The sequence below is a fragment of the Cydia pomonella genome, chromosome 1, assembly GCF_033807575.1.
Source record: "Cydia pomonella isolate Wapato2018A chromosome 1, ilCydPomo1, whole genome shotgun sequence".
NCBI lineage: Eukaryota > Metazoa > Arthropoda > Insecta > Lepidoptera > Tortricidae > Cydia > Cydia pomonella.
The window spans coordinates 33,524,949-33,548,600 of NC_084703.1; the positions used below are offsets into that span (position 1 = coordinate 33,524,949).

Sequence of the window (23,652 nt, forward strand, 5' to 3'; positions counted from 1 at the left end):
AAGGCAATCTTTGAGTTACCTATAGTATAGTTGGCTGCTGAGACAAATACCTGACCTGTAGAATATAACATACATGGTATCTAATAAGAGTATAATCGCACACGGCAATTCTTCTGAACAATATTCGAGAAAGTGCAACTCTTCACGATGCCAAAATCGTCATGTGGGACGTGTTTAATAAACTGGATACGTACACTAGTGGATTTCAATGGTTTGTACTTGTCTGCAGCTAAGTCAGCTGGCCCACAAGATAGTGTCTGGCGGGTCGTGCCGGCCGGTGGCGACAGGCAACTGGGGCTGCGGCAGGCGGCGGCGCGGCCACCCGCAGCTCAAGCTGCTGCTGCAGTGGCTGGCCGCCAGCGTGGCCGGCGTGCCCGCGCTCATATACTACACCTACGGCAATGAAAAACTTTTCAAGGTAACAAATTTTCAAGAGTGTTTATAAAAACTAATCCCTATGGCTAAACTTGGAGCGTGGTGTATATGTACCATTTAGGCAGCATTTAGGTCTTTGCATCAGCCGTTTTGGTATTAGTTAAGTATACCTATTAAATACGTGTTAGCTACGTTACGTTAATTGTAGCTGGCTCATAGATCTAACGAAAGAGATAAAATACGGTATAGAGATTACCTACCATTTTAAACCTACTTCAAAGTGTAAAAGACGAGGTTTCTCAATAAGGAATATTACGCGAAACTCTGCGTAGAGGGCGCCACAACCACAATCCATCACAATCTTAGGGTCTACCGCGAAACAAAAAAATCGAAAATTCGTTATCTAACCGCTCTATCAGTCTTACATAGATATTCAAGCGAAAATGAGGCAGACCTCAAAATTGCGATTTTCGCGTTTCCCAGTAGGCCCTTTGTAAACAAACCGCCTTGATGAATCAATGTCATATTTTATTATCTGTGAAAACTTGTCAAAACCCAGTTTAAATATGGAAGGTAGAGGTAAGGAATACAATCTCCATAGGCAGGACTGTTGCAAGCAAAGAATACAATACTCACTAGGAGTAGAACGCCAACTCCATACAAAAAAATCGGCCAAGAGCATATCGGGCCATGCTCAGAGTAGGGTTCCGTAGTTACTCTTCCGTCACAATAAGCTAAACTGGAACTTAAAGTATAGTAGATAATAACCAAGGGATGAACTGTGGATAGTACGTCTTTTTACTATAAAGGGGAAACTTTTTGCGATAACTCAAAAACAGCTGAACTGATCATGTCCGCTATAGTTTCATTTAATGTATTTCTTAAGCTCTACTTCCACGATTTTTTTTATATTTTTTTGACCTATGGTTCAAAAGTTAGAGGGGGGACATTTTTTTTCTTTCGGAGCGAGTATCTCCGAATATATTCACTTTATCAAAAAATGTTTGTTAAAGACGCCTATTAGTTTTGAAAGATCTTTCAAACGATATCCCACACTGTAGGGTTGAAGCAAAAAAAAAATCATCCCCACTTTACGTGTAGGGGAGGTACCCTAAAAAAAAAAATTTTTAGATTTTATTTTACGACTTTGTCGGCTTTATTGATTTATATATCCATGCCAAATTTCAGCTTTCTAGCACTAACGACCACGGACCACAGCTCAGTGCAGCGGTCTTGATGGTCACCGGGAAACTAGTAGGAATTATAAAACGGATCCGTGCCTTTTGATTTTGAGCCTTTCCAAGGAAATTTTATGATTCAATTCAATTCAATTCAATTCAAATATACTTTATTCATGTAGGCCTAGCAACAAGCACTTATGAATAGTAAGACAGTATTACATATAATTATCTTAATCTAATTATCTGAGCAATTTATTGATGTTGTAAATATTATTCCATATATAATACTAATGAATATAATTCATAGATCAAATTTAATACTAAAACTTTCACAAAATATAGTCATGCAAAAAAAAAATGTATAAAAAATACTAGTCTAGATTGTTTCTAGAATAAATTCTAAATGTCAAACAAATATAATAAAAACAACAAAGGAAATACATGCATTGGAATATCCATTTCATCATCATTATTCAAATATAATAAATAATTAATCATTTCGAATCTCAATTAATCCCACTTTGTTTTATCATTCATGTAGTCTTGTGTGGTATAATAAGCTTTAGAAATAAGTTTACGCTTTACATGATTCTTAAATTTATTAATTGGTAACTCAGTAATATGGTTTGGAAGTTTATTATAAAATCTCACACAATTACCCATGAATGATTTTTTAATTTTATGGAGCCGAGTGAAGGGCACGGCGAACTTATGTTTATTTCTAGTATTAATATTATGAATGTCACAATTTTTCTTAAAATCGGCAATATTTTTATGCACATACAGAATATTCTCATAAATGTATTGACAGTGCACTGTCATGATGTCAATTTCCTTAAATTTATCTCTCAGTGAGTCTCTATGGTTCATTTTATATATTGCTCGAATAGCCCTCTTCTGCAGAACAAAAATGGTATTTATATCTGAAGCACCACCCCACAGTAAAATACCATATGACATAATGCTATGGAAGTAACTAAAATATACTAATCGAGCTGTTTTGACATCAGTTAACTGACGGATTTTGCTTACTGCAAAAGCTGCAGAACTCAGTCTATTCGAAAGAGTAGCAATATGGGGACCCCACTGGAGTTTAGAATCTAAAGTTATACCAAGAAAAACTGTACTATCAACTAATTCCAATTCCTCATCCTTGACAATGACACTTGTTTTTACATGCCTTACATTACTAGTGACAAACTTAATACATTTAGTCTTATTCTCATTTAACAATAAATTATTAACATTGAACCAATTTACTACTTTTGAAATAGCATCGTTTACATCATTGTAAGCTTGTTGCTGTCGTTTGACTTTGAAAATAAGTGAAGTGTCGTCTGCAAACAATACTATATCATGGTGGGTCTTTACAAGGAATGGCAAGTCATTTATGTAGATAAGGAACAGGAAAGGTCCCAATATTGACCCCTGTGGTACACCCATAGAGACCAATGACCCCGGTGATCGCTGTCCATTCACATCGACCCTTTGTATTCTACCATTTAAGTAGGACTTAAGTAAATCCAGTGCCGCTCCTCTAACTCCATAATAGTGTAGTTTCCTGATTAATGTTTCATGACAAACGCAGTCGAAGGCCTTAGACAAATCACAGAAGATACCTATAGCATCTCGTGACTCCTCCCAGGCATCGAAGATACGCTTAATTAGCTCAACACCAGCATCGGTTGTCGAGCGACCCCGTGTAAAACCAAACTGCTTATTATGCATTAAATTATTGACGTTAAAATGTCGTACTAATTGAGAAAGTATTAATTTTTCAAAAATCTTACTGAACGTTGGTAGCACAGATATCGGTCTAAAGTTAGTGGGGTCAGAGTTGCTACCCGATTTAAATAAAGGAGTTATTTTACTATGTTTCATTAAATCAGGAAACTCGCCGCAATCAACACTGTTGTTAAATATAATTACTAAGTCAGGCGCTATAATTTCTACTAAGGATTTGACAGCATGGACAGAGACTCCCCAGAGGTCATTCGTTTTTTTGACATTAACCGAATTAAACGCCTTTACTACATCGGAGGTACAAACACGTTCAAAATGAAAATCTCCACAACACTCTGGAGCGTTATCTTTTAATAGAGTAACAGCGGATGAGGGTGATGAATTTAAATCCTTAGTTGTGAAAACTGGTACGTCAGTGAAAAAATTTTCAAATTCTGTAGCTACTTCTAAATTGGAATCTATAATTATTTATATTATATATATTATATATAGATTATTTTCTCACGTTCACCCTCTAAAACAAAACAGTCGCATTCTAAACAATACTTATCTTTTATATTACAATACCTATCTCCCTAATTGCTACGGGGTCTAAATTGTCAGCTAAAACAATTATAGATTTTACATCTGTGATGAATTTTGATTGTTAAACTCTCTGTTCTCCCTCACCATACTGGTTTCCTAAAGTCTTCTTTTGCTGTTCAAGCTATCCGTCTTTGGAATGCGCTTCCTCTAACGATTAGACAAGCCCCAAACAAGCTGAATTTCAAACGAATTCTCTACAAGCACCTGCTAGATACTGTCTAGTGGGACCCCCCCCCCCCTCTTCCCCACCCCCCCCCCTGCCCCGCACACATGCAGAAGTATATTTATGTATATTGTATAGTATATTATGTAATTAATTTATATATGTATTTATAATGATAATTTGTGTAGTTTATAAAAGTATTATATATATTACCTATTAGTTTGTATACTGGCTTAGTAGTATTAGGCTTAGTATCTAATTTTGGAATATTTTATTCACACTGCACCCACCTTAGCAAATTTCTGTTTGGCCCAGTGGTTGACTGGTAGAGAATGCCTCAAGGCATTAAGTCCGCCTATTGTACGTCATACTTGTACTTGTGCAATAAAGTTTAAATAATAATAATAATAATAATAATTGTTCGGACGCGATTTAGCGTCCGTGGGACTTAAGCCACCCCCTCAATTCACCCACGGAGCGGCAGCTGACGTCCACGAGGGTTCATCATACATAGCCGTTAACTACTATACGAGTTATCGCCTGGGAGGCGAATGGTCATGGAAATCTGTACCTGGATTGCGATCTACTTATAATATTGATTTATATATACAAAGAGACAGATGACACAGACGTGGCGTGCGACTTTATTTTATAAGGTGTAGTGATAATGTTAGCTATGTATTGTACGATGTTACAGTGCGACACGCTGGTACGCGTGCTGGTGGACCGCAAGTGGTCGGTAGGGCAGCTGGCGCGCGCGGTGCTGCGGTACGCGCGCGAGCCGCGCACGTCGCCCGCCGACCACTCGCTCTTCGACGACCTCATCGGCATCGACCGCACGCCCGACGACCTCTAGCAGCAGTACCTCACGCTATTTGGGGAGAAGTATAAAGAATACCCCTAGCTGCTATAACCGCGGCGGTATGACTGTTCAAACGTCGCGCCTTAAATCATGCAGTTAACATGTAAAGAATCGTGATAAACTTAGAAATGGATAAGACTTTGAAACAATTCTCTGAAATCACAAAAAAGTCGCCTTATATATTTAAAACAGTTTTAGATAAGCTCAATGCATTATTATAATGACATAAGACTGAGTTTTTCACTTCTCATCTTACACGCCACGTTTGACATATTCTCGGGACATACCTATAGTTGTGTCGTTCTCGAGAACGGGCTCCGTTTACTATGGGGAATGTCCCCATAGAAAACGGAGAACGTTCTCTAGGACGGCACAACTCAGGACATACCGATGGGTTAATTTATCGATCTCATGGTTGTGGTAAGTGAAGAGACAGCTCGAGAGCTCGAGTCTTGGAGGATTTAACAACTGGAGACGCCTTTAAGAGCTTACCCCTCTGTCGAAAAGCTTGGCCAATGGTCATATGTATTGTATGGACTGACGTTTATCTGACATGGCTATTTGTATTTGTACGTTATGTAGAAATAGCCATACATTTGACGTGCCCCTCCCCCAAAAATCGGCAGACTGATTTGTACAGAAAATTACAGTCAAGGCGTCTCCAGTTTTAAATCCTCCAAGGCTCGGGTACTTATTCTCGAGCTCTCGAGCTGTCTCTTCACTTACCACAACCACGAGATCGATAAATTCCGTTAATTACTTAGTTCAAAATTCGATTTGTTTTTGTCTGTTTCAAAGGACATCGGGACTAAACTATACATAATATGGGGAAACCGATACGTGTGTTCAGGCTTTACCATACTGACTAAAAAAATTGGGCGTGTTTCCTTTCCCAGAATCACACTGTGCGACGCAACCTAGCCATTAGATGTAGGTGTAGGGAGGTATAGTCGTTCGATTTGAAGCTGGCCCGAAGCGGCTAATCATCGTCATCATTCGCCTGCCCTTATCCTATTCATTTGGGGTCGGCGCAGCATGTCTTTTCCTTCCATATCTTTCTGTCACCCGTCATCTCATCGTTCACTCGCGTTCGTTTCATGTCATCTCTCACACAATCCATCCACCGTTTCCTAGGTTTTCCTCTGCCGTTCCATCCCTCCACATTCATTCGTAATACCTTTCTCGTCACATGACTTTCATCCCTCCGCATCACATGCCCATACCACGCTAGGCGATTCGCTCTTACTTTTTCTATTATGGGTGCAACTTTCAGACTTCCTCTTATATACTCATTCCTTATCCTATCCATTCTTGTAACACCACACATCCATCTTAACATTCTCATTTCCGCTACATGCAATCTCTTTTCATCCGTCACTTTTAGGGCCCAACACTCTGATCCATACATGACGACAGGTCTTATAATGGTTTTATAAATTTTACCCTTCAGTCGGAGGGGCATCCGGGCGTCACAAATTGTTCCCGTGACCTGTCGCCATTTCATCCATCCTGTGCTAATCCGGTTTTTCACGTCACGGTCAATATCGCCATCGCACTGCACGAGCGAACCGAGGTACTTGAAATCGGAGCAGACCGGCAATGTAACGCCATCGAGGTCTATGGCAGCGAAACCGGAGAGACCGCCGAAATCGCAGAACATATGTTCAGTTTTAGATCTGCTGATCTTCAGGCCAACATTCTCCAGTTTCCGCCGCCACTCCTCAAGTCTGCTCAGTACCTCGAGTCCGTCTTCACCCACAAGCACAATGTCATCAGCGAAAAGCATACACCAGGGTGCCTCCTCCTGTATATCCGACGACAGAGCGTCCATAATAAGTAGAAAGAGGTAGGGACTCAGAGCCGATCCCTGATGCAAGCCTACCGTGACACTGAATCTGCGGCTAATCTTTTGTCTATTGTTAACTAAAACCGCGCGTGCCACTACCTGCAATAAAAGGGTCGTATAATTCTAATTGGCATCAGAGCGCGGGCTAGTCCAACGCTCAAAAAACCAATGTAGGTGTGCTCTCCGATAACGCGCCTTTGTTACGCATATCGAGGACACATTTTAGACTAGTTCGTTCGCGTTCGACTCGCTGGCACTCAGTTACCGTGTAGGGATCACACAAGAAATCACAAATGTTTTTACCATTTGTTCATTTTGTATCTTATTTCAATGACCATAGGAGTTGTAATTAAATAACCGGTAAAAGTGACCTGGCCCTTTTTTGCAGGTAGAGGCACGCGCCGTTTTAGTTAACAATAGACAAAGGATAAGCCGTTGGGGGCCAGCTACAAATCTAACGACTATACGTAATATATTTTACAGTACATATAGTGCTACTTAACCGCACATTACGTCACTATGTCGAAATTTTAAAGAGTCATATGTACTGTAGAATGTTGTACGATACATGTGCGAATTGGCAATTAGCCACTCGTGTCGATATAAAACAGTCCCGTCCGTCGTGTTTTAATTTATCCCCACTCGTTGCGAATTTCCTATTTTTCGCACTTGTATCGTAATGTACTATTACGACATGCAGTGTCACCCAGGGTCACAAGTAGAAATTTCCGTCAAATATCGATACAAGTGTCAAATTGAATATCATCATGATTTCATCAGTCTGGTTATATCATCAGTATGGTATGTTTGTTTTTTTTATTTTATTTATTTATTTATTAAGGTTTTCCAATACAAATACAATTGGACTTAAATAATAACCACAAAAATCATACCGGAGTATTCACCCAATTATTGGCAAACACAATTTGTGATTGATTGATTTATACCAATATTGCTTATATCTGCAATACCGCATACGATTTGAACCTGTAATTATAAGTAAATATTTTTTTTTACAATTTCGACATACCTTTTACCTACCTATAATATACTGTAGTTTCATGATTGCAATAAAATAAGTAAACTTAAACGCATAATACCGACATGTTTGTTACAAGGTAACATCAATAATATCACTTATTAATACTTATTATAGTACAAGTAAAGCAATATTAATATAATGTAAGCCGCATATTACTAGTTAAAGAATATTCTTTAATTTGAAAATACTCGCACGCTATATAAACTAACCAAGTGTCCCAACTCTGGAGGCTCGTAATCCCCATGTAACTACAAATGTACCGTTACACTTAAAACTAACTTGACAGTTATTTAGAGTAGTTATTGAGTTGAGCTAGCTGCATCTATTTTCTCAATACCTAAACGAAAGCATCGCGGCAACGCAACCTCATAACAAACTTGAACGGACTTTTGGGCACAAAAGCGACCGTTGAACCCGAAATATACGTGTTATGGCGATGTGTAGTAGGATACTGTGTTGTGGAACGTTTTGTTATCTAATAAATACGAATCCTCTTGTTATTATGTCTCCGTCTGTACACCTAAAACTTGACATTTAAGTCGCGCGACATCATAAATGGTATCGCACCAGTCGTGGCAACTCGTGTTAAAATGTTACGGTATTTTTGCCTTAGTTCAGAATAGACAACTAATCGAATTGTAAGAACCCGATTCCTGTATTATATCTAAACAAGTAAGAACATACATGTCCTTCAAAGGATCTAAATACAGACTTACTCTACTTACTATTAATATTGGTAATACATACATACATGCAAATTAGAAAATTATAGGTATATCGACTTTGTATTTTTTATAAATACATTACGGTAGGACTAGTACGTAAATGCCGATGATCTCTAGCGGACATTGTAGGTACATTAAGTCATAATTAAATGATTACAGAAAATGAATCATAAAAAGACACCTACTGGATTTATGAATAACCTTTTAAATCAATATTAGTAATTAATTGAGGCCGAGATAACGGAGGCAGCTTCATTGATATTGATACTAACAATAAAGCGTAAGGCATGTTAAGTATAATAGCTAACCATAATCATACCATAACCATAATTACACACAATGTTAATCCGGTGGTCTTCCATTGCTCGCATCTCAAATGTGTCCAAAATTAATCGTTATTGTAATTTTGTAATTGGAAATGTACCTACTGCTTAACGATAGGTATCTAATTCGGTGATGAAAAGTAAAATTAAATATTTCTACGTAATGTTTCTTTTTTACTTACTTACCCAATGTCTACTGCAAGGCAGAGTTGTTGATATAGTGCATGGTCTTTAGAACTGTGTCGTATCGATAATAATTAGACCGCAATATGACTTCTGATCCTTGTAGTGGTGTTCCAAGAAACCCAGTCAAATAATTACGACACTGTTCTGAAGACCCTACACTAATAGTTAGAAGAACACCTCTTCTTTCAGTCTTCTACCTAATAGTGTCCTCTAGTACAGGCGCCATCAGATATATTGGAGCAGCCAAGGCTCTATTGTCAAGGCGTTAGATTGCGTGTTCAGATATGTTTGAGCACCTTGGCCGCTCTGATATATCTGATGGCCACTGTACGACACCCGACTTAAGATGCCCTACTTGGCACCACGTGGCACCGCACTGTGGGCTGAAATTCGGCTTTCATTGACATAGAAACCGAAGTTGTTATTTTTACGTTTTTTTGATTAAAATAGGTTTTGCCCAGCATTGTTATGGTAACGTATGAATTTTAGACGATTTGGAATGAAAATTGTGGAGTTACGACTTTTTTTTTCAAAATAAATGTATGGAGCAGGAACAAGAAATCATCATTACTCAAGAACCGCAAAACGAACCGTAATATCCTCGCAGGTGGTTATACTACGAATTATTTGTGATTTTTTGGCATACTACATATATCCGCCACGGGTGCGGTTTTTTTTTTAAATCATTAATTGTTTCTATGGAAAAAGCACAAAAACCAAATTCAACATTTTAAGATTTTTTGATTGAAATGGGTTTTGCTCAGTGTGTTTATGCTAAGTTATAAGTTTCACACGATTTGAGTTGAAAATGGTAGAGTTATGATTTTTTTTTCAAAAAAAATGTATGGAGCCGGAACAAAATATCAAAATATCTCAAGAACCACAACAAATACGGTAATATCCTCGCAGATAGTTATGCTGCGAATTATTTGTGATTTTTTGGCATACTACATATATCCGCCACGGGTGCGGTTTTTTTTTTTAAATCATTAATTATTTTTATGGAAAAAGCACAAAAACCAAATTCAACATTTTAAGATTTTTTTGATTGAAATGGGTTTTGCTCAGTGTGTTTAAATGCTAAGTTATAAGTTTCACACGATTTGAGTTGAAAATGGTAGAGTTATGATTTTTTTTCAAAAAAAATGTATGGAGCCGGAACAAAATATCAAAATATCTCAAGAACCACAACAAATACGGTAATATCCTCGCAGATAGTTATGCTACGAATTATTTGTGATTTTTTGGCATACTACATATATCTGCCACGGGTGCGGTTTTTTTTTAAAAAATCATTAATTATTTTTATGGAAAAAGCACAAAAACCAAATTCAACATTTTAAGATTTTTTTGATTGAAATGGGTTTTGCTCAGTGTGTTTAAATGCTAAGTTATAAGTTTCACACGATTTGAGTTGAAAATGGTAGTTATGATTTTTTTTCAAAAAAAATGTATGGAGCCGGAACAAAATATCAAAATATCTCAAGAACCGCACCCGTGGCGGATATATGTAGTATGCCAAAAAATCACAAATAATTCGTAGCATAACTATCTGCGAAGATATTACCGTATTTGTTGCGGTTCATGAGATATTTTGATATTTTGTTCCGGCTCCATACATTTTTTTTGAAAAAAAAATCATAACTCTACCTTTTTCAACTCAAATCGTGTGAAACTTATAACTTAGCATAAACACACTGAGCAAAACCCATTTCAATCAAAAAAATCTTAAAATGTTGAATTTGGTTTTTGTGCTTTTTCCATAGAAACAATTAATGATTTAAAAAAAAAAACCGCACCCGTGGCGGATATATGTAGTATGCCAAAAAATCACAAATAATTCGTAGTATAACCACCTGCGAGGATATTACGGTTTGTTTTGCGGTTCTTGAGTAATGATGATTTCTTGTTCCTGCTCCATACATTTATTTTGAAAAAAAATCGTAACTCCACAATTTTCATTCCAAATCGTCTAAAATTCATAGGTTACCATAACAATGCTGGGCAAAACCTATTTTAATCAAAAAAACGTAAAAATAACAACTTCGGTTTCTATGTCAATGAAAGCCGAATTTCAGCCCACAGTGCACCGTTGCAACAGCGACATCTACTGTAGCTATCAAATGGAAGCTCATATTTACCTTAGACCTCTTATTTGTTCAAGGTATTTTTTTTTTTTTTTAGTCACTTTTCGCCCATTCTAACCATTCAATCGCAGCTGGTTACTTTCACACTACTCTACAGCTAAATTGTTTGTCAGTGGTGTAGTTGGAAAATGTAGACCAGTATGTAATAGAGGCAAAGAAACAGTTGGATAGGTATTCCACCGACAACAGAATAACTTGCTAATGATGATCACTAAAAATCGTGCACGATACCTTATTTGGTTGATACACCGATAACGATACTATTTTGAACGCCAAAGATAATAAAAGTATTAGATATATAAAAAAATTACCTAACACAGTAATCTTATCAAATACCTAGACTCCGCAAACGTTATTACTGGTACCAGGCCCTTGGCAGCCGTTCGTCGGCGGAGGTTCGAGTGACGGGCGGCAAAGGGATTGGAGAACTACTTGAAAGTTTGGTGTGGTTGATTTGGAGTGGCAGTATGACTTGAAAATCTGAGCATTTTTGACCTACTTATACAATGTTGCATACAATACTTTTCCTACGAGTCAACAAAAATAAATCTTAATAGGTAAACAAAGTAAAAGTGTATAGCCAAGACACGCGAGCATACCTTGTTAAGCGCCCGGCCCACCCCGGGCCGCGGCCGGCCGGTCAGCGACACCTTCTCGTAACTCATGAGAGTCATGAGGCCCTAGTACTTGCTACTTGCTAAATTAAATTTTTGAACAGTTTTTTCTCAATTTTGGCCACCGTAGCCTACGGAGACTAACAAGCAACGCTAAGCGGTCTTCGTAGTCTATGGGTGTTGCTATATTACGGGTGTCACATGCGTGTTTCTGACTTATGAAGTAATTCTTTTTACTATGCAACCAAATGAATATTTAATAAGTTGGCAGCAATGCACTTAGTTTAAAACTGTATTCGTTTTGGTTTTGTTAGGTTGGTAGCCATTAATCGCAGTAACGTTATAGCGATTAAAAGCACAAGAGCTTTTATGAGGAATAGACAATATAGACTTTTCTTGAAACCTTTTATGTATGTTCTTATATTCGTGTTAATGAATGCATAAATGACAGATAACAGTAGAGGAGTACCGTAAACTGTAACGTAACACAATTTTCAAAGAGCGTTTTGGGCGCGAAAGCATCCTTCAAAATATATTTTGTTAATTTAACATATTTAAAGCCGTTTTTAGTATAAAAGTTGAATTTTAGGACAACTTTTAGTTAATATAGAACGTAATACAAGCGTTTCAAAAATTTGGAAACAACCCTATTCTCGGCCACGACACATGGTTATATCCTTTTATGTTTTTATTTCTTTGTTCAAATCGTTAGTTTATCTTTTAATTTAAGCTGCATGCCAATGTTTAATAAGTATCTCCTTGTAATTACCATGTATGTCGTGGAAATGAATAAAGTGTTTATCTATCTATCTAAAAAAAATGGTGTATTCCCATCTGTCCCCGCCGGGCACAATTGGGAAGGAGCCATTCCCATCTGTGGCCGGCGGGGACAGATGGGAATGAATCTTTCCCTTCTGTGATCGCCTCAGTTTCGTCCTGTCTTTATTATTATACAAATGTCGATTTTGGTAGTTGCTATATTGAACAGTTAAAATTCCAATTCGTGAAATAAAAATCATATAATGTAGGTACCTACTTGATGCGGTTCAGCATTAAATAATGTATCATAATATTATAAATGTGAAAAATGTTTACTGGTTTCATCACATCACTACTAACAGTATTTGTATAGTTTCTATTTTCCTCCGTGAGCTTCTACGGGTTATTGTCTTATCTATTGTTTAAAAACCGCAAAGGCGCGTGCCACTATGAAAAAATGGTTAGGCCGCATAGGTAGCGTTTATTGAATTACTACTCTATTGAGCACGGAATAAGATTCATTATGAACTAATACAGAATTCTAACAGAATAGCTGTCTGATCTCTATTGGTGCGTCTAAGGTAGGCGACTAAACGCTCTCAAACCAGCTTAACTTGTGACACTGCGATCCGAAACAAAGATATTATTATTATAAAGACGTATTCGAAGACCTCGCTTGCACTGGTAATGCGAGCGCACGGCTAGCTAGCGCAAAGGAAGCAATGTTATGTTTCTCGAGGAGCAGGTAAAAAACAGGGCCGGTTTTTCACAAAAATAAACAATAAAACAATGGTAAAATAGTAATAAATATGTATATCCATTTAACAATCCCGCACTACTAATGTTAAAATAGACCTATATGTTATAATTATGTACACTAAAATAAAGATATTATTTACAATAGAGTACACATTTAGTAAAACATTTATACAAATTTATATTATGAGTCAACAAAAAAATAAGTAACATATACATAATAGTGTATGCATAAAATAAATAAATATAAAACAAAATATGCATATCGTTTAGAGTCAAATCACGCTAACTCTTTCAAGCAAACCATACAAACAGTGTCAGTTTGTTAGAAGTCTGAAGAACGCTAACTCTTCAGACTTATTTATTACTATTTTACCATTGTTTTATTGTTTATTTAAAATTAGCCTGTTTAAAGTTTAAAATTAGCAAACAACTGTTTAAACAGTTGATTATAAAAATGAGTATATCTCGTTATTATTGTAATTACACAAACCCATTCTGTTAGATGTGTACCTACTATTTAAATAGTGTTATGTTTTATCTCTTTAAATTAAACAACGTAAAACCACCCAAATATATTTGTGTGAAAATCCGGCCCTGTTTTTTACCTGCTCCTCGAGAAACATAACATTGCTTCCTTTGCGCTAGCTAGCCGTGCGCTCGCATTACCAGTGCAAGCGAGGTCTTCGAATACGTATCTTTGTTTCGGATCGCAGTGTCACAAGTTAAGCTGGTTTGAGAGCGTTTAGTCGCCTACCTTAGACGCACCAATAGAGATCAGACAGCTATTCTGTTAGAATTCTGTATTAGTTCATAATGAATCTTATTCCGTGCTCAATAGAGTAGTAATTCAATAAACGCTACCTATGCGGCCTAACCATTTTTTTTATAGTGGCACGCGCCTTTGCGGTTTTTAAACAATAGATAAGACGATAACCCGTAGAAGCTCACGGAGGAAAATAGAAACTATAGCAGATTTGATCAGTACCCCTAGTGTAACTTTGATCGACATCATAACGTGACGAACGCGTTTGCGTTAAGTCTCATTTTGTATAGGATTTTGAGGTTCCAAAACGTCCCGCTTGGCGCGCTCTTTCGAAACCCAATACAAAATGAGACTAAACGCAAACGCGTACGTCACGTTTGGAAATCGAATTTATTTACACTAGGGGTACAGTATTTTAGTATTAAAAGTAAAAGTATTCCACGAATTCGAATTTTAACTGTTCAATATACAAACTATCAAAATCGACATTTGTATAATGAAAAAAAACAGGAAGAGACCGAGGCGGTCACAGATAGCAATAGATCCTTCCCATTTGGGCGCGGCGGGGACACGTGGGAATGAATCATTTCCATTTTCAGATCGGAATACTCCAAAAAAAATCAATGTTTGCCCTTTTTCCCTACCTAAGTTTACGTGATCCATACAATAACGATGTATTGTGCAACGGGTGCTTCTTAAACTCAGTAAGCTCATAGTAGTCTATATAACGAGAATAACTAGTAATGATACTCTGTGTTTCTAGGATAATATCGACACGTTATTAGGTAAATGAAACTTTTTTCGCCACAAATTGTCTTTACTTTGAAATTAATGTGTCTTTACATAAATATTATTTTAAAACAATAGACTTCACATTGAAAAGTTAAAATACTAGTAAAACATATAAATTAAAATGTTGTTAAGTGGGATTAAGATTGTTTAGCCCAAGTAGGTACGTAAGCAATACCGGGGGTTAATTGTTTTAATCAGGGATCGGAAACCGGTATTTTTTGTATGGGAACGAAAACAGTTTTTTCGTAATTTGGTAATTATTTCATTTCTGGGCAATCTAATAATGCGAAATCGTCATCTAAAAACACAACTGAGTCTACATTTGGAGTATAAACTAAAACGGAAATGTATTATAAGTAGTTCTTTTGAAGTTTTTGCAAAAAACCGGTTGCGATCTCTGGGCTATAACCGCGAAAATCGAAGTTCGTCAATTGCGGGCATTTTTCTCTCTCACTGTAATTACGTCTTAGAGCAATCACGCGAGGTTTTTTTGGCTACTTATCTTCCCCCCCCCCCCTTCCCCTTGGTGATATTTGGTGAGGTTCTTGGCGAACCCCCCCTCCCCCACATAACCTCACGTGTATTTTTTTTATTTGTTTTTATTCGAATTTATTTTAAGATAAATAGTATTGTATAGAGTAAATCTTGTTTAGACTCGCTATTTTGAAGTGCCAAGTGAAGATTTATGTTTAATAAAACCGAAAAAAGTATATGGTAGATATTTTTTCTTAGTCCCCCTCCCCCTCTATATCGAACCTCGCGTGATTTGTGCACAAGCCCTTAGTCAGAGTAAAAGAGAAAGATCCCCGCGGTTTTATTATCCTATTGTAAGAGAGCCATTCGAGATAGCATTCATCGGCTCACTTTATTTTTCGCCTACTATACAAATGACTAAGTACATTTCACTAAACCTGTTCACTGATCACTTCATCGGTGTTTTACTTCATCACCGTTTTCAAATAGTTCGATATTTTTTTTTAGGTACATTACAACCATTCTGATGTACAATTAATCTGTATATTGGACATTTCTTGTAATGACAGCCTGGTACGAACATTATAACAATTAAAAAATTAAAACAATATCGCATATGCATATAAAACATACAATTCTTTTTACACTGACAGTCGCCAGTTAGTCCATTTGGACATTCTGATGCGCACCACTTACTGTTGATCTCATTGCAAGAATATTACATTCTGTTTTTGTTTAAAAAAAGAGTCCTCTCATACGACGACCCATTCCTTGTCTGTCATAAAGTACATTAAATCGATTAACTAATTGGTTGATAGCGTTGCATCCCTTCGTGATGGTGCCGAGGTAAGTCATAAGAGCTACGTCGTTACATTGCTGAAAAAGAACAATATGGAATTAGAGCCACTTGTATGGTATCTGTAATGGGCGGCTGACGGGTTATCTAATAAATATTATGTATGGCGAGGCAGTTTTATATCTCTCTCGTTATCTGTAGCTGCAGTTGAGCCAGCACTGCTACACAATGATTAGCTTTTACAGATCAATACACTTAAAACACATATAGATCATATATTGCTGCTGGCTGTGCTCAAACTCTTAAATCTTTCACCCTAATAATAGCGAAATTTCGTGCTTCGAAATTGACAACGAAACGAGATGGCGCTGTACATTTTGGGGTAACTGACTGTCAAAAATTGACGTTCGACAATTCAGGTACCGCAAAACATATGGCGCAGTACAGCGACATCTGTTTTAGATGCCAAACTAAGGGGCACGTTTTTTCCTTAGTCTATACCTCTCTATTACAATCAAGTTAGCAGGATAACAATATTGTTAGCGTAGAACGCTGGAAATACTTACGTGATAAAAGTGAGTGCGGAACTGCTGCGAGGTTAGGAGGGGCAGGCGGTTGGCGAGCGCGCGCGCCTCGCGCAGCAGGCCCGGCCGCGGCGGCAGCGCGCCGTCGCGGATGGCGCGCACGGTGGCCAGCACCGCGCGCACCCGGGACACCAACATCTTTATAGCTGACCGCTGCGCAGTTAGGTGCTCGGCCACTGTAACAATTTTACTCAGTGCTTATCCAGTACTGTACATTTCCTAGGGGACAAGGCACCTACCATATCAGCAAAGAGAATAGACGGTATAGAGCTGTACCGTCAAAGTAAATTTTGTAGTCAACAATTTAATTTGCTCTTAGTTCACTAGATGTCCTTAGTAGTTCTTTTTTTATGGAGTTACATCCTTTTGCCTTTAATCGTTATGGATTTACACTCTTTCGCCATGTTTAGAATTCACTACGTTACGGTAGCTTTTTACCCAACTAATTATTGGCAACAACTAATTGCAGATGGCGCTAAACTTAAAATGTGAACCGATTTCATGGATTTACATCTAATGAAACCTGCTATAATTAAAAACCATATGGCATCTAGTTTCTTTGCTCCCCTGCCTGCAGAAGATTAGCATAGGTTTAATTTAATTATTGATTTAAATAAGAAACAAATTACTTCTTTCTTTTCTCATAGCATGTTTTGGAGTTTGTAAAGTCTTTAATTTTGTGCTAACCTGTAATATGACTTTGTATCCTGTCTGTGGACACCTGTAATTGGCTTCTCTGATACATATTTATGTTAAAAAAAAAAAACCTATAAAATAAGATTTGGCCAATTTGACGTTAGGCACTAAGACATAAAGTGTCATCCTTTTTTCAGTTGATTGTAACTTTATTTTGCAAAGCCAACATCAGCGAATATGCCATCGAAATGTGCATATAAAAAATGTCCAAACTATCAAGGAGACATTTCAATGTTCCGTTTTCCGATCCACGAAGATCGGTTGATGTTATGGATTGTTAACTCAGGTACACCTACCTACCTTAAAAACATCCACAGGTTATGTACTTACATAGTTCATGTTAGAAGAAGCGAAATGCCCGCTTTCCCCCGAGAATTTGCGTTCAATACCTACATAATCATGCGCAGCGCATCGCTACATATAGCCCCGACACCACGGTTTCGTTGAAGCTGTGATGTGATGTGTGAATGAGTCATAAATACCGTTTTCTACTAATTATTGTAGTAGATATGTAGTTCAAAATAAATGCTTAGGTACTCAAACATCCGTTTGGGCTGGAGCTTGATTCGACTGCATTTGTTCTACAGACTTTCTCAATTATGGCAAGACGGCAATGAATACCTACTTCATAAAAAGTCACTCATCATATAGTGGGGTAGGAAAATAAGTGCAGAAATTTTCGGGTTATTCCCACTAGATTACCACCAAGTTGTTACCAGTGGTTTACTGGGAATTTTTCCCATCTTTTAGCGTAGGTAGCGTAGCGTAGCGCAGCGTTGTATTTATATAGAAGCATCGTAGATAATGGCGTGAGCGCCATCGACAATAAGGTCGCTTTCAACAAAAAACGTCACAATTATACGAACGAACAAACAAATCAGTCAAAGGCCGATTATTTTTTATCACATTTAAGGCAGTACTGAAACAGTAATCGACTTATAATCAAACTAATAACTAACTAACTTATAATTAATTCGACTTTTAATTTATTATTGATTGAGGTACTCTATATTTATTCTGTTTTTATTAGTTGAACGCTAACCAAATTTTGGTGGTAACTACTGGGAAAAAAATCCCACCTTTTACCAGTGGTCCACCAACTTGGTTTCGTTAACTACTGGGAATATTAAAAAAAAATATAAGTAACATAGAAAACTATTTCGGCATATTGATAAGTGGGAACAAGCTGATGTCAGCTTACGTATTTTATTTTTAAAAGTGGGTAAGCTGCATTTAAATTCGTCTATGGACGGATTCTCGAATGTAAGTATCAATTTCAAGCAGCCTGAGAAAAAGCACTTACGAGTGAAGTAGTACTCGTAGCAGAAGGGCCATGTTTAATTTATTGTTTTGTCAGAGCTCCGTATTTTGGTCGGAATGAACGCTAATTCCAAATTTGGGACAAAAAACTCTATGCATTTTTCCATTGAGTTAAGAAACTTCCATACGTTTTCGTAACTCAGTGGATGATTTTATAATTTGATTTTGAAATTGCGCTTATAATGTACAGAATACTCTCTGGGTATCCACCAAATTTTATTAAAATCTGGGAAAAGTTAAAAAGCGAAAACAAAATGAAAGCCCATAAAGGTGACGTTTTGATATCAACTGCAGCTGCATACCTGCTGCGACATTACTGCAGCGGCGTAAAAACTGTCATTTTCCTCGAAATTTGTGACGGAACATTGAGGTCATTCATAATCGCGGCAGTAATGCGGCGGCGAACGTCACTCATTATATCATGGAAATTGACAAATTGGCGACATCAACGCCATCGCAGTAATGTCACAACATAGACGCAACAGTAATGCAACTGGTCATCAGAAGTATCGTACATCGAAGGTCTGTTGGGTGTATCCACTATAGCCGTGGGATCGGCTTTGTCACACCTGTAGACTTACCACGAATTTGACGCTAGTGTGACCCTAACTTACTTTCTTACTGACACTCATTATTTTACTTTCTTTTTTTTCGTACTAGCATATTAGTGCGAGCGAGATGTGCAAAAAGTAAGTTACGCAGACGTTAGCAAATATGTCAGTTTGACACTGATAAGGCAGTCGTGGTAAGGCTACTGGATCTCTGGTAATAGTAAATTAACCGACAATGCTAACCCAGCATGAAATATACGGTTATACGGTACGGTAAAGGGTAGGTAAAGAGTCGCTTAATGATTAGAGAGTATTAATTTATAATTTTAGAGGCTTGGTAATAATCTACCTCGTCCTAAAAACAGGTAGTATACATATATGTGGAGAAGATAACAATAACTTAGTATTTCGGACTTCATAAGTCCGAACTTTCAATTGGAAAAGCAGAGACAACGCTATTATCATTTGTCCTTGTCTTAGCCTCAGGTTTCAAATTCTCAGCACTCAGATAGTTCGGATACCATCTCGTAATAAAAACCTTTATCCTGTTTTCATAGTTTTAATATAGGTTATATATGTATGTATAAGTCCGCCTTTTGTACTATAAGATTGTTTTTCTTTTGTACAATAAAGATTAAATAAAATAAATAGAATAAAATAATGTCATATCGAACATCAACCGTCCAAGATAGCACTTACGTTTAGTAACAAATGTGTAAACTCATACTATATAATCAATATGTTAACAGGCCCGAAGGCAAGTGTACACGCTCGTAGTGGCCTTATCAGATAAAAATAAATAATTGATTATATCCGAAATAGAGTTAATTATAATACTGGTGGCTTTACTTATTTTAAGATCAAATTACTCGTACATGGTGTATAACATTATTTATAGTGTCAACTTCAACATGTTTTCTTTTATTTGGAAGGTGTTTTTAGTATAATCTCATAGAAATTTCAAGTATAATTTGAATGTGGTGTTATGAGAAAAAAATGAGGCATTCTGGGAATCAGGCATTTTGACACAGTTTTGTTTTGATATCTAGGAATTTTGGTAAATGAATAGGAAACAAAAAGCCATAAAAGTTCCTTTTTACCTTTTTGGTATGGAGCCCTAAAAAGATGTAAGGCTAATTTCTTACCTAAACTATTAAGAGCTGCTTCTCCTGAAGACACCCTTGCCACATGGTCCACACCAATTCTCTCTGCCTCCTCTGCTGCTAATGTGTAAGTGAGCGGAGCTAAGAGCATTGTAGCTCTGCCTTGTACGACATCAATCACAGACTCATACAATACTACAGGAAGTTGCTGTAACAAACACATTAGCTATGAACCTCGCCACTGCATTATTTGCTTAGTAATGTGTTACACTTAACACAATACTAAGCAAAATTTTTTTTCTAAGATATTCTCGATTGAATGGGTTATAAATAACGACAAGATAGGTTTAAAAAGCTATTGCGCGATGCAAATAAATTGGATCATATGGAGATATCATATAATAATAATATGCACAACGAAAACATGATGAAATACAGCAATTTACATAAAAAACTAAGCAACAACAGGCGGTCTTATCTTAAAAAGCGATCTCTTCCAGACAACCTTCAGGTAGTAGATATAACCATAAGGAAGACATATGTATAAGGGTAGCAAATATAAATGGAGAACCAGAACAGAGGAAAAAATAAAACAGCACAAATATATGTAAGTATAACATATAAATATATATACACAATGGGAATATATGGGCATATATTATGGGAATGAATGTAACAATTATAATTTATAACAATATGTATAGAATATAATTATTCAGCCTATATATGTCCCACTGCTAGGCACAGGCCTCCTCTCATGTGCAAGAAGGCTTCCCATTCTAGCCCAATGCGGATTGGGGACTTCACATACACCTTTGAATTTCTTTGCAGATGTATGCAGGTTTCCTCACAATTTATTCCCTCACCAAACAAGTATATATCAAATGATATATCGTGCATAAGTTCCGAAAAACTCATTCGTACGAGCCAGGATTTGAATCCACAACTTCCAGATTGAAAGTTAGATGTCATATCCACTTGGCCACCACCGAAGCGGTATTTGTATTGTATTGTAGTACGGGCGATTTTCCGCAACTCGACGACTGGCGCCTATTTTGCGTGACACCAAAGCAGTAATATACAAAATAAAAATAATTAGTGAATTAACCACTGTTAAAGCCATTGCAGAGCAAGAATGTGCAGTTAGTGATAGAATAATAAGTATAACTTCGCAGTTCAAATATAACTTTTAACTAAAAATAATTTAGCAAAACAGTATTTCATCACTTCAAAGTCCTCATCAGCAGTTCCACTGCACCAAATCCTTAACCAAGAAAAATGCATGACATTATATATAATACCCCCATCACTATGTATATGTCTTCCTATAATATTCGTATAGTTTTCAAGTAGAATGGCTGTGACATATGAACGGACATGATGAAACCGTTTTTGCAGTTTCAGCTACAGAACCCTAAAGAGATCCCAATGAATTTAGACCATCACTGTAGTTGCTTAACCTGCTCACTTCGGCACTGGGCTTGATATAAAGTATGGTTGTTATGCGTTACACTGATTGCCACGGTGAACATGTTAATAAAGTTAAGTACAAAAAGATTATAGACTTAAATTAATAAAAAAAGTCCTTATAATTCGCATTAGCAACATAATATGTAACAAATATTGTGACATGATATTTCAACTATATATTGGGGTCATTCGTTTAATAAAGACCTTGATTATAATCATTAGTCAATCATGTATACACTCACATCACCATTCCGTCCAGCAGGGTTTAACATTAGCATAACAGGACACTCATTGATGTCACAGATTTGCCTATGCACAGCAATGTCCCGCTCCGTGGGAGTATCTCCTGTAGTGTACCAGCCCAGGAAATCCATGTCAGAGAATACTTGTTTAACTGTAAACAATATTTAAACAATTTAATTTTTGTGTGCACTTCGAATGGTATATCTCAGCCTGGTAGCCACTGCAATAATTCATTCAAGTCAGGACCAATCCTGTCAGTTCATGCCAGAAACTGTATTCAAATATCTAAATTGTATAAAACGCAAGAATTTTACAAGTTTAATAATGTCAGCCCATTATTATTATTGTATGCTTAAGAAACTCAGTATGTTTTCTGTAAAATAAATAATAAATATAATTTACTTACATTGTTCTTCTTTTAAATTATAATAATCTCTCTCTATAATAATGTCATTCTCAATCACACTAAACACTAGTTCAAATGAATTCATTACTTCAATGTTACGACCTTTTTGCTTCCCAATGAGAGCTCCAATTACTGTGAAAACCAAAATCAAACAATGGTATTAAAATAACACTTATAAAACTAGATAATGTGTAGTAATATAAACTCTAGACCACCCTAATAATCTTTCTGCTTCAGGCGGTCCCTCAATACTGAGGATCGTGACATCATGTCCTTCTGTTGAAGACCAGATTCCTCCATAGGCTTCTATTCCAAATAATATCTGGCGCCTATCTCATAGTAACATTGGTAACGGTGGTGGCCAATATTAGAGGGAAAGCTGGTATATTGTAGGTAACCCGATAATAATGAAGTAAATAATAGGAATCCTGCTACTCCAACTTTTATGGTTTTTTTTCTTTGTTATGCAAAGTAATCCATTAAGTTATAATAGTTAAATGCACTAATAACAAAAGCTGTATTGTTGTAATAAAATTTATAAAGTTAAATGTAGCAGTTAAAATTGAGGTTAAAAGTGAGGTTGCATAAATATCATTATGAAATGACTTTAAAACCAGAATACTTTTCTTCCATCATACCGGTTTGTGGTGAGCCCTCTTGTGCTCGAAGTCGAGTCCAGTGTTCGGAAACATTCATAATGACTAATGGATGAAGGGATACGGTAACAGAACCAGACGTTGCGGTGGTAACTACCACGCTCTTGTTGTCTGCAGCTGGAATGGGTGCTGACGGCGATGTCGGATTAGGGGGCTCCGCCGCGGGCCCCGATGATGCACTCTCGACTTCAACTTCCATTTCAAAGTCAATCCGATCCGCACTCGACATAATGCGTGATCAGTCTAATGATTCACAATAGGTTTTGACCTTGTCATGAAATGTATACAGTGAAAATTAACGATTACAAGAGGAGACTAATTTATAGCTTACGTTCAAGTAAAAAAATACGAATATAAGAAAAACAGAAACCGAGTACTATGGAAGGAAGAGATATCTTAGAGGTATCTTCTACCTTTTTTGATGTCAAATAATATCATAGACTAGATGCTAGGTTTGTTTTTCTTTTTTTAGCGAAAGTTAAGCCTGA

The 23,652-nt window shown here is 36.9% G+C and overlaps 2 protein-coding genes across 3 annotated transcripts in view; one reads left to right on the top strand and one right to left on the bottom strand.

The window, feature by feature from the left end:
• The window catches only part of LOC133520355 (uncharacterized), a 38,766-nt gene extending 29,757 nt beyond the window's left edge, over positions 1-9,009 (top strand). For both annotated transcript variants that reach the window (XM_061854735.1, XM_061854743.1), the window contains 2 exons: positions 230-418; positions 4,745-9,009. In XM_061854735.1, the coding sequence (XP_061710719.1) occupies positions 230-418; positions 4,745-4,903 (348 nt within the window). In that variant the 3' untranslated portion in view covers positions 4,904-9,009. The remainder of the gene's footprint in view (positions 1-229; positions 419-4,744) is intronic.
• A 5,860-nt stretch (positions 9,010-14,869) lies between these two features.
• On the bottom strand, positions 14,870-23,541 carry LOC133520386 (COP9 signalosome complex subunit 6). The gene is made up of 6 exons (XM_061854778.1): positions 23,147-23,541; positions 22,509-22,640; positions 22,102-22,253; positions 20,432-20,597; positions 16,702-16,895; positions 14,870-16,215 (listed from the first exon to the last, which is right to left on the bottom strand). The coding sequence occupies exons 1-6, from the start codon at positions 23,391-23,393 to the stop codon at positions 16,075-16,077; spliced, it is 1,032 nt and encodes a 343-aa protein (XP_061710762.1). The 5' UTR covers positions 23,394-23,541; the 3' UTR covers positions 14,870-16,074.
• Between the last annotated feature and the right edge of the window lie 111 nt (positions 23,542-23,652).